The 12,237-nt window shown below is 47.1% G+C and overlaps 1 protein-coding gene across 10 annotated transcripts in view; it reads right to left on the bottom strand.

Annotated features, from left to right (window-relative positions):
- ANK1 (ankyrin 1) overlaps positions 1–12,237 on the bottom strand; it is a 460,733-nt gene that overhangs the window by 76,345 nt on the left and 372,151 nt on the right. For all 10 annotated transcript variants that reach the window (XM_068274645.1, XM_068274648.1, XM_068274649.1 and 7 more), the window contains 2 exons: positions 8,992–9,111; positions 3,280–3,364 (listed from right to left, as the gene is read on the bottom strand). In XM_068274645.1, coding sequence (XP_068130746.1) covers positions 3,280–3,364; positions 8,992–9,111 — 205 coding nt within the window. The remainder of the gene's footprint in view (positions 1–3,279; positions 3,365–8,991; positions 9,112–12,237) is intronic.

Raw genomic sequence — 12,237 nt, 5'->3', positions numbered from 1 at the left:
CGCACGGGGTCTGGGGGGGGGGCGCGTGGCGCAACGGATAGCGGCGATCGAGCGCGGGGTGGCGGCGATCGGTGTGCTGACGCAGCTAGCAAAGTGCTAGCTGCGTGCAGCAAACAAAAAATTAAACAAATCGGCCCAGCAGGGCCGGAGAAAACCTCCTGTGCGGCTTACCCCGAACCGCCAAGGAGGTTAAAGGGGTTCTGTGGAGTGCTGGAAAAAAACAAAAACTGACACTTACCTGGGGCTTCTATCGGCCCCTTGTAGCTGTCATGTCCCACGCCATCCTCCTACAATCACACGTTTCCTGCCGCCAGTCCAATGGCGCGCCTAATGCGACTGAGCCTGTGTGGCCATGCGTGTGCTTGCTACCGCACGCGTCTCCGGGAGTATACTGCACAGGCACAGTACAAGAAAACTTCGTACTTCGTCTGCACAGTAAGCTCCCGGAGACGCGAGCGGGAGTGCGCACTATTCGTCCTGTTAGACAAATAGTTGACTGGGACTGGCGGCAGGGAATGGGTGATCGGAGGAGGACGGCGCGGGACAAGACAGCTACAGGGGGCTGATAGAAGCCCCAGGTAAGTGTCAGTTTTTGTTTTTTCCAGCACTCCACAGAACCCTTTTAACCCTAACCTCTAACTCTGATCAATACTCCCTTCCCTTGTCTTCAATCAAGGAGGTGACATTTTCATAACTGAACTCCTGTGTATGGCAGCGATGGCACACATAGGTTCAGAAAACAACTATATAATGTCTAATGCCACTTTTATGGCCCCTTCTCTCAATTTAACTGACTGCAAACACTGCACACTGTGTAACTGATTTTACCACCACAGTTAAAGAGAACCTGAACTGAAAATTAAGTCAAAATAAACATAAACACATCATACTTACCTCCCGTGCAGTCTACTCCTCAATCTCTTTCTCCTCTCCTGCATCCTGTTTGTCCACTGTGATCAATGGAATTCTCTGTCCTCCATTTTGAAAATGGCCATTACCCCATAACAGCTTCCTGGTCAGCACACTGGTAAACTGTCTTATTGCACTCCTGAGCCATAGGGAAGCATGGGCATTACCTTGCACATTCAGTTGTAACTGACAGCAGCTGATATATAACTGACAGCAACTGGTGTATTTCAGTTCTGACAAAATATTGTCAGAACTGGAAGGGATCACTTTAAGAAGAAAATGGTGAGCTTCTGAGAGGAACTGACGGTGAGGTAAGTATGTAATATTCAATTGCTGCTACATTGTGTGTTTATTCTAAATAATCATACTCAGTTCAGGTTCCATTTAAAGGGATACTGTAGGGGGGTCGGGGGAAAATGAGTTGAACTTACCCGGGGCTTCTAATGGTCCCCCGCAGACATCCTGTGTTGGCGCAGCCACTCCCCAATGCTCCGGCCACATCTCCCGTTCACTTTTGGGAATTTCAGACTTTAAAGTATGAAAACCACTGCGCCTGCGTTGCCATGTCCTCGATCCCGCTGATGTCACCAGGAGCGTACAACGCAGGCCTAGTATAGTCTGTGTCTGCGCAGTATGCTCCTGGTGACATCAGCGGGAACAAGGACACAGCAATGCAGGCACAGTGGTTTTCAGACTTTAAAGTCTGAAATTCTAGAAGTGAACCGGAGGCGGGGCCGGAGCATCGGTGAGTGGCTGCGTGGGCACAGGATGTCTGCGGGGGACCTTTAGAAGCCCCAGGTAAGTTCAACTCATTTTCCCCCGACCCCCCTGCAGTATCCCTTTAAGCAGTGAAGCTGACATTTTGTCTTATGAAAAATTATCCAGTAGAGAAAGACTACTATATGTATATGATGCAGCCAAAAAATATGAAATAGTAACCTCAAAAATGTATTTTATAAATAAAAATTGTGATTCCAGAAAATACTTAAAGGGCATTGGTAGTGAGTAGAATATGGAGGGTGCCATATTTATTTCCTTTTAAAAACACTACCGGTTGCCTGGCAGTCCTGCTGATCTATTTGGCTGCAATAGTGTCTGAATAATACCAGAAACAAGGATGCATATAGTCTTGTCAGATCTGACAATAATGTCATTTAATCTGCATATGCTTGTTCAGGGTCTATGACTAAAGTATTAGAGGCAGAGGATCAGTGGGATAGCAGGCAACTGGTATTGCTCAAAAGAAAATAAATATGGCAGTTCCATATCCCTCTAACTTCAGTTGTACTTTATGTGTTCCCTCTAAGCATACCCCCCAACCGTCCCGTTTTCGTCGGGATTCTCCCGATTTGGGGGGGCCCTCCCGCTATCCCGGGCCCCCCCTCTCGAATCCCGACGGCTGGCAGAGAATGGAGGCGGAAAAACTGATCGAGGCTCCAGCCGCGGTACTGAGGGATGCAGGAGCCCGGCTTCATTACTTCCTCCCTCCCTCCGTGAATGCCCCCTAATGTATGTCCGTGTGCCCCCCTCTCCTCCCCTCCCTATAGGCAGAGTGAGCGCAGCGGAGCGGGCAGTCGGGTCCTCTTACCGCTGGCTGATGCACGCGTACTGTCTCTGGCATCCGACCTCCATGTGCTTCCTGTTTACTATGACGTCACAGGAAGCACATGGAGGTCGGATAGAGACAGTACGCGTGCATCAGCCAGCGGTAAGAGGACCCGACTGCCCGCTCCGCTGCGCTCACTCTGCCTATAGGGAGGGGAGGAGAGGGGGGCACACGGACATACATTTGGGGGCATTCACGGAGGGAGGGAGGAAGTAATGAAGCCGGGCTCCTGCATCCCTCAGTACCGCGGCTGGAGCCTCGATCAGTTTTTCCGCCTCCATTCTCTGTCCAGGCGCCCCCCCCCCCCCCACCTAAAAGTGGCACCCTCCTCCCCACCCACGGTGACGGGCATTCTCCCCCCCTCCACTGACAACCCCTCTAATTAATCACATAAGGGGACACTGGGGGCACATTAGGAGGGAGGGAGGGAGAAGCTTAATAGCGTCCATGCGGCATCCATGCCGCATACGCATCCCCGGGCTGGTGCCTCGATCGGGTTTTCTTTTCCCCCCCTCGGCCACCCTCCTCCCCGTCCCACTGGCACCCTCCCTTTCGGGAGTAATTAATTACATTTTTTTAATAAACAATAAATTAAAAATATATATAAATAAATTAGTGGGCGTGGCTAGGGGGTTGGGGCGTGGCCAGGGGCGTGGCCTAAGTGTCCCGCTTTCGACACTTACAATGTTGGGAGGTATGCCTCTAAGCCTGGTTAGCCACCTCCTTTATCTCCTGCATTACCTCCTTTTCGGCTTCACTCTTACCTCTGATTGTGTCATTCAGAAGGCTATACCGCTCTCTTAGAGCCAGCGGTGTCAGTGTCCTCCGTCTGTCCAGGCTGCCGGGGGTCTGTGGAAACAGAAGTGAATATTATGCAGCTTTATACTTACTCAACCTGCCAACATTTTAGTCAGGGTCAGATTTGCAGCAAGGCCACACAGGCCATGGCCTAGGGCGCAGATGGGCAAAGGGCGGATTAGCATTGGGGCAGTTAGCAGCCTAATACACCACCGGTCGCTAGACAGACCACAGACCTGGTCAGCCCCTGCTGCCTGGACTGACGGGTTTTATGCAGAGTTGTGAGGGAGTGATCAGGCTGCAGCAAGACTCAACTCTCCAAGCTCTGCTCCAGCACTGAAGCTTTGCTGCATCTTCCCTTCCATAGCCACTTTGTAATCTTCCTGCAGCCAGCACCTCTCTTTCTCCAAGTGACTCGCCATCATGCTGCAGCCTGATCTGCAGGATGGGGACCACTATACTAATCAGCAGCATTTCCCAAGCATTTCCTAAAGGGTTGAGGGGAAGCATCATCTAGCTACCTACTGTATACTAAAGGGAAGGGGGAGGAGTCACATAGCTACCTATACTAAAGGGGGTAGAGTCATGTAGTTACCTATACTAAAAGGAGGAGGGGAGTAGTCATCTAGCTACCTATACTAAAGGAAGGAGGAGTCATCTAGCGACCTATATTAAAGAGGTAAGGGGGCGACTGGTGATAGTGGGCTTTGGGTGGTAAAAAAAATTTGGCCCTTATTTTAGTGCTCATTGGGTAAAGGGAAAGACAGCAATCTTCTCTAAGAATGTTAGCTGGATGATTATGTATGTATGTATGTACAGTGCTTTAAAATAGAAGATAATAATAGTAATAACCAATCATATTTCAGTTTACTGAATGGTACGTAGCAAAGACGGTGTTGATTGGTTGTTAGCTGTAAAAGCTCATTCAATAAGGCTACCCTTATTGGATTTTAAAATGTCTTTGATTTTTGACTTGAGAAAGGGGAAGTATATACCCACGAAACACATGGTAATAATATAATAAATTATTTCCTGTTTTGGTTTGTGATCATTGGTTCACCTCTTTCCTTCTTTTTAATTTTTTTTTTTTTAATTTCTCTTCATTTTTAAAGAGACTCCGTAACAAAAATTGCATCCTGTTTTTTATCATCCTACAAGTTCCAAAAGCTATTCTAATGTGTTCTGGCTAACTGCAGCACTTTATACTATGACAGTCTCTGTAATAAATCAATGTATCTTTCCCTTGTCAGACTTGTCAGCCTGTGTCTGGAAGGCTGCCAAGTTCTTCAGTGTTGTGGTTCTGCTATGCACACTCCCCTCAGGGGGGAAAGAAACACACAAATGATCTCTTGAGATTCAAAAGGAATGCTGTATACAGCCTGCTTGTGTATGGATGTATTTTCTATGTGTGGACATACTGTACATCAACCTACTTCCTGTTTTGGTGGCCATTTTGTTTGTTTATAAACAAACTTTTTAAAACTGTTTTTAACCACTTTTAATGCGTCGGGGAGCGTCGAAATTGTGACAGAGGGTAATAGGAGATGTCCCCTAACGCACTGGTATGTTTACTTTTGTGCGATTTTAACAATACAGATTCTCTTTAATGACTCCTAAGAATTAGCCATAGAAGCCAATGATGCCAATTGAATCCCAGGGCAGATGATTCTGCTATTAGTCTACAGTTTTGTTGACATTCTTCATTATGCCATGGTAAACTTCCGTGTGCTTCCTGTGCACTATTTATCCATTTTCATCCATTATAGCTTTGGGGACCGACGATAGTAAATACTTGTGGCTGTTCTAGCCTGATGCGGCGTAGGATTTACTACCCGACGCAATCGTGCGCACCCCAGTGGGGAGATTAAGCTGTCAAATGACAGCTGACATCTCCCCTCAGTGATCTGGCCCAGGAAGCAACACTGGAGATCCGGCTGCCTGACCCACCCAAACGCACCCCCCCCCCTCCCCCCCGCATGCAAATTCGCCTGGTCCTTAAGGGACCCAAATGGTTAAAGAGACGCTGAAGCGAAATGATATAATGATTTGTATGTGTACTGGACAAGACAAGACAAATAATATTTATATCGCGCTTTTCTCCTGGCGGACTCAAAGCGCTGCAGCCACTAGGACGCGCTCTACAGGCAGTAGCAGTGTTAGGGAGACTTGCCTAAGGTCTCCTACTGAATAGGTGCTGGCTTACTGAACAGGCAGAGCCAAGATCTGAACCCTGGTCTCCTGTGTCAGAGGCAGAGCCCTTAACCATTACACCATCCAGCCACTGCTGGACAGCTAAGAAATAAAACATTAGGAGCAGAGACATAAGTCTAATATTGTTAAGAAACTCCAGTTATCTATGCAAAAGAGCCATTGAGCTCCACCACTTTCAAAGTCAGAGGGCTTGTGCACACCAGAGCGGTTCTAAAGCGTTTTTTAAAAAGCTTGCAGGGGGAAAACCGGTTGGCTAATGAATATGAATGGGATGGTGCACACCAGAGCGGGTCGTTTTTTCCACAAACGCAAACTCGGGGGCTGCAGTATTTTTTAGATTTCTGAGGCGTTTCTGCCTCAAAGTTAAAGTATAGGAAAGTGGAAAACAGCTCTGAAAAACGCTAGATCAGAGTGGTTTTCCAGGCGGTTTTGTTACAGAAGCTGTTCAGTAACAGCTTTACTGTAACAATATGTGTAATCTGCTACACAAGAACACTCCAAAAAACGCCAGACATGTTTAGAAAACATGCCTAGAAAATCGCTCTGAAATCTGCTTCAAAAACCTCTAGCGTTCTTGCAGATCTGCTAGAGGTTTTTGGTGTGCACTCACTGGGCCTCAGAGAGCTCGTGTCTTCTGAAGCTTGTTATCTCAACTGTCAGTCACTGTATTTTCTTTTTACAGAGCAGGCCAGTGAACATTTGACTTGTCCTCTGCAGAGGTAATCATTTAGAATGCTGAGTAGTGTATAAACTGCAAATATTAGAGAATGATGCAATGTTATAAAAAAAACACTATATAAATGAAAATAAAAATAAGAATATTTTCTGTGCTACTATTGTTCTAGTTAACAGGGGTCTCAAACTCGCGTCCCGCGGGCCATTTGCGGCCCTCGATACAATATTTTGAGGCCCCCGCCGGCAAAAGCGACACGGAAGCAAACTATTTTTGCCTATTTTACCTTATAGTTCGCTTCAGTGCTCCCAAGTAATCCGCCGCATCCTCGCCGCTAAACGAGGGCTGCAGAGCCCCCAAATCCCCTGGGCAAACATCCACGACTGCACTGAGGGGCAGAGCTTCCAGCTGTAGCTCTGCCCCTCCTGACGTCAATCGCCGCACGGATCGCCGCCTCTCCCCGCCCCTCTCTGTGAAGGAAGAGTGAGAGGGGCGGGCAGAAGCGGCGATCCGCCGCGATTGACGTCAGGAGGGGCAGAGCTGAACTGAGAGCTCTGCCCCTTCCAGGAAATGCCGGCGGATTGCCCCCCAGGCGATTTGGGGGCTCTGCAGCCCTCGTTTTGCGGCGGGGACACGTGAAATCCCTTATGCGGCCCAGCCTCATCCTGACTTTGCCTCGTGCAGCCCAAGGTAAATTGAGTTTGAGACCCCTGTTCTAGTATATACAGTGGGTTGCAAAAGTATTCGGCCCCCTTGAAGTTTTCCACATTTTGTCACATTACTGCCACAAACATGAATCAAATTTATTGGAATTCCACATAAAAGACCAATATGAAGTGGTGTACCGTTGAGAAGTGGAAAGAAAATCATACATCATTCCAAACATTTTTTACAAATCAATAACTGCAAAGTGGGGTGTGCATAATTATTCTGCCCCCTTTGGTCTGAGTGCAGTCAGTTGCCCATAGACATTGCCTATGAGTGCTAATGACTAAATAGAGTGCACCTGTGTGTAATCTAACGTCAGTAAAAATACAGCTGCTCTGTGACGACCTCAGAGGTTGTCTAAGAGAATATTGAGCGCAACAACACCATGAAGTCCAAAGAACACACCAGACAGGTCAGGGATAAAGTTATTGAGAAATTTAAAGCAGGCTTAAGCTACAAAAAGATTTCCAAAGCCTTGAACATCCCACGGAGCACTGTTCAATTGATCATTCAGAAATGGAAGGAGTATGGCATAACTGTAAACCTACCAAAACAAGGCTGTCCACCTAAACTCACAGGCCGAACAAGGAGAGCGCTGATCAGAAATGCAGTCAAGAGGTCCATGGTGACTCTGGACGAACTGCAGAGATCTACAGCTCAGGTGGGGGAATCTGTCCATAGGACAACTATTAGTTGTGCACTGCACAAAATTGGCCTTTATGGAAGAGTGGAAAGAAGAAAGGCATTGTTTACCAGAAAAGCATAAGAAGTCCCGTTTGCAGTTTGCCACAAGCCATGCGGGGACACCGCAAACATGTGGAAGAAGGTGCTCTGGTCAGATGAGACCAGAACAGAACTTTTTGGCAAAAATGCAAAACGCTATGTGTGGCAGAAAACTAACACTGCACATCACTCTGAACACACCATCCCCACTGTCAAATATGGTGGTGGCAGTATCATGCTCTGGGGGTGCTTCTCTTCAGCAGGGACAGGGAAGCTGGTCAGAGTTGATGGGAAGATGGATGGAGCCAAATACAGGGCAATCTTGGAAGAAAACCTCTTGGAGTCTGCAAAAGACTTGAGACTGGGGCGGAGGTTCACCTTCCAGCAGGACAAGGACCCTAAACATAAACAATGGAATGGTTTAAAAAAACATATCCATGTGTTAGAATGGCCCAGTCAAATCCAGATCTAAATCCAATCAAAAATCTGTGGCAAGATCTGGAAACTGCTGTTCACAAACTCTGTCCATCTAATCTGACTGAGCTGGAGCTGTTTTGCATAGAAGAATGGGCAAGGATTTCAGTCTCTAGATGTGTAAAGCTGGTAGAGACATACCCTAAAAGACTGGCAGCTGTAATTGCTGCAAAAGGTGGTTCTACAAAGTATTGACTCAGGGGGGCTGAATAATTCCGCACACCCCACTTTGCAGTTATTTATTTGTAAAAAATGTTTGGAATCATGTATGAGTTTCGTTCCACTTCTCACATGTACGCCACTTTGTATTGGTCTTTCACGTGGAATTCCAATAAAATCGATTCATGTTTGTATCAGTAGTATGACAAAATATGGAAAACTTCAAGGGGGCCGAATACTTTTGCAAGCCACTGTATCTGTCCTACGCAACCAATTCATTATATCATATTTTTTTTCCCTTCAGTGTCTCTTTAATGTAATCAGTTCTATTGTACATTAAACCCACACGTTTTTGAAAGTTGTAGAGAGGAGAGTGTAGTGACTTATTTTAATGTCCTCTGGCAGGAAGTTTAATCTCCGCGGTTGGCATTCGTCACTAAAGTGCGGTCCATTCAAATGAATGGACAGTACTTTTAAAATATTGGTACTGTAAATATTTATATCCCTGCTGTTCGGAGGGGCACAGCGAGACCGCCATGGGACACAAGAGGATGGGGAAAGCCTTGATAGGATCCAGAGGCTTCCCCCACCCGAGGTGAGTACCCTCCAGTGGAACTTTTTTTTACCGTGTTTTTTTAACACCCTTGTGTGCTATGGCAGCAACTCTGCACATACTGTAAATACATCAGTATAAAGTGGAGTGTGTAGAGTGTGTAGAGTTGGCTCTTACCTGTGTGTACTGTGGCATTGTGACATTCAGATGACAGAGCACTTGCTGAGTCTGTTCATATTTCATTGGTTTGCGGAGGAAGGACAGAGACCCACATGGCTCCCGACTGCCGTCCCGCACCTTGGAAACCACAAAGATTAATACAATCAGTAAATACCATTAGCACAAAAGCCATAAGGTGGCCATACACTACTCGACTTGGTGGGCAATAGTCCACCAGATTCAATCATTTTTATCAAATCGGATGAAAATCGGTGCTGCCAAGAGCATGTCCGACCGACCATGTGACCAATTTTGGGCCGAAATTGGTGGAATGTATGGACTGGATGCGATGCAAGATGTTGGGTCATCGTGGTTGGGAGCGCGGTGGTAACAGCGAGCAATATCTGGACGAGCGGCAAACATGACATCACCTGTCCTATGCAGTGCCCATCTGTCTTCTGCTTCCTCCTTCTCCATTTGCATTTCACACACCGCCGGCGTATAGCATGTGGCAGATGTGTGACGTCACACCCACCACGTGCTAAATGCCGGCGGCATGTGAGGCGCAAATGGAGGAGCAGGAAGCGGAAGATGGATGGGCACCGCACGATGGGCAGCATAGGACAGGTAATGAATAAATGCACGCGCATTCATATACTGAAGGGGGACAGCGGCAAGGCGGTGTTTGCGGCTGATTCCCTAAAGATTGCATGCTGAAATCGATAGAGAATCGGCCTGTGGTGTATGGGCAAACAACAGATCTCTCTCTAATCAGATTCAATCAGAGGGATGGTGCACACCAGAGCGGCTCGTTTTTTTCCACAAACGCGAACAGCATTTTTTAGATTTCTGAGGTGTTTCTGCCTCAATGTTAAGTATAGGAAAGTGGAAAACTTCTCTGAAAAACGCTAGATCAGAGCGGTTTTCCAGGCGTTTTTGTTACAGTAGCTGTTCAGTTACAGCTTTACTGTAACAAAATAAAAAAAGCTACACCAAAACGCTCCAAAAAAACGCTAGGTATGATTAGAAAATCTCTCTAAACATGCCTAGAATCTCTCTGAAAAACCTAAAAAAAAAAACACTAGCGTTTGCGAATCCGCTAGCAGTTTTTGGTGTGCACCAGCCCAGAGATAGATTTGTCACTTGGTGGAATCTGCCAAATGTATGGGTGGGTACCTTTTGTGTTATGGTAACTGGCCAGGGCCAGGAGGCAGAACTAAGTTACCATCCAGCAATAACCAGCAACTGTGTTGATTGTTCAGACAATTCTTACCACTATATGGGTAACTACTGTATTTCTGCTTGAGAATTTTCTGCGGAGCAGTCCTGGAGAATTAGTAAGTAGACATGGCCAGTGAGATGCTAACAATGAGATTCAAATCATTTCGAGTTGTTGCAGGATTACGCAAATTTTGTATGCAAATTGTATGCATCTTAAATTGTGCCAGCGAAAATCAGCAGGAAGTGCATTTGATTGATGTAATCCCAAGCTGCATGCATGCCACAAATATCAGCATCTCACTGACCCCCTCAACTAGTGAGTAGCGATGAGAAGGTGAATTATCACGGACTTGGATTTGTGGCGAATTGGCCCATTTTCACTCACAAAACATTTTTGCAGTACTGTTTCACTCTATTCTATTTCACTCAATTTCACATTTCAGCAGAACCTTTAGGCTGGGTGCACACATAGCAGAAACACTAGCGTTGCAGAAAACACTGCACTTTTGCATCTAATTAAGTCTATGGACCGCAGGAAAAATGCATATAAAAACGGGTACTTATCCGTTAGCCGGGCGCATCCGGCAGGTGGCGCTAATTACTATTCCCCCTCCAGGCCGACATGGATAGTAGGGAAAGATGTAACTCTGGTGGAGTTTTGTCGCCACCTGCCGGATGCGCCCGGCTAACGGATAAGTACCTAAAAACTCATATGTGTTTTCTAACCTGTGTTTTTAAAAACATTGGTTTTGTTGGATATTATGCAGGAACACTGCGAAAACGCACATAATAAAAGTCAATGGGAACGCAATGGTATGGGTTTTTCATGCGGTTTTTTTTACAAAAATTATATATATATTTATTTGCTGTATTTTCGCTTCCTGTAGTCTTCTAAGTGATTTGCATAAATGGAAATATAAAAACGCATGGAAATAGTATAAGTGTTTTGAATAGGCGAACCGCAAATGCATTAAAACGCACGCAAAACGCATCACAAACGCACCAAAACTGCGCACAACATTAACATAAAACGTGACCTAAAACGCAGCCTTTCATGCTATGTCATATGTGAACCCAGCCTTAGGCCAGAGACCCACTAGGAGCGTCGAACAATTTTCTGAGCGTTTTGCGATTTGAAATGTCTCGCTAATGTGATGCTATAGGTGATCCCATTTGAGCAATGTGATTTTATAAAAATCCCCCATAGCATTGCATTAGCAAGAGCTTTTTCAAATCACTAGCACTTAGAAATCGCTCCTAGTGGGTTTCTGGCCTAAAACCTATTGAAGCTGACTGAGGAAGACAGTAACCCAGTAGCGTTCCTACAATAGGGCGCAGGGGGGCGTGGCGCAAAGGGTGACAGCCAGCCAGGGGGGTGTCGCCACGACCCCCCATTGCAACAGTGCAGGAGGGGAAGAGCAGCGCTGGAAGGAGGGGTGACAGGGATAGCGGCGGGGAGGGGGGAAAGATCCCCCCCCTCCCTCACCTGGGTCCCCTCCTTCCGCCTCTCTTCCCCTCCAAATGACAGCGGGCATTGCGGGCAACTTACAGGCAGGGCGGGCGGGCAGAGACTACTCACTTTACTTCTGCGTTCCAGCAGCTGGAACGCTGGGTCGCCGTCACGTGCCTCTTCACCGCCTCCAATGCGTGTCACAGCATTGGAGGCGGAGAAGAGGCACGTGACGGCGACGGAGCGCTCCAGCTGCTGGAACGCAGAAGTAAAGTAAGTAGTCTCTGCCCGCCCGCCCTGCCTGTAAGTTGCCCGCAATGCCCGCTGTCATTTGGAGGGGGGAGAGAGGCAGAAGGAGGGGACCCAGGTAATGGAAGGGGGGGGGATCTTTTCCCCCCTCCCCGCCGCTGCCCCCACTGCCCCTCCTTCTAGCGCTGCTTCACCCCTCCCGGAGCAGCTATACAGGGACAACTAAACTAGCTATACTGGGGGCAACTAAACTAGCTATACTGGGGGCATCTATACTAGCTATACTGGTGGCATCTATACTAGCTATAGTGGGGGCAGCTATACTAGCTATACTGGGGGCAGCT

The sequence above is a fragment of the Hyperolius riggenbachi genome, chromosome 3 (genome assembly GCF_040937935.1).
Source record: "Hyperolius riggenbachi isolate aHypRig1 chromosome 3, aHypRig1.pri, whole genome shotgun sequence".
In the NCBI taxonomy this organism is placed as follows: domain Eukaryota; kingdom Metazoa; phylum Chordata; class Amphibia; order Anura; family Hyperoliidae; genus Hyperolius; species Hyperolius riggenbachi.
Note: the sequence above shows the minus strand (reverse complement) of the source record. Positions and strands in the feature narration are given on the sequence as shown.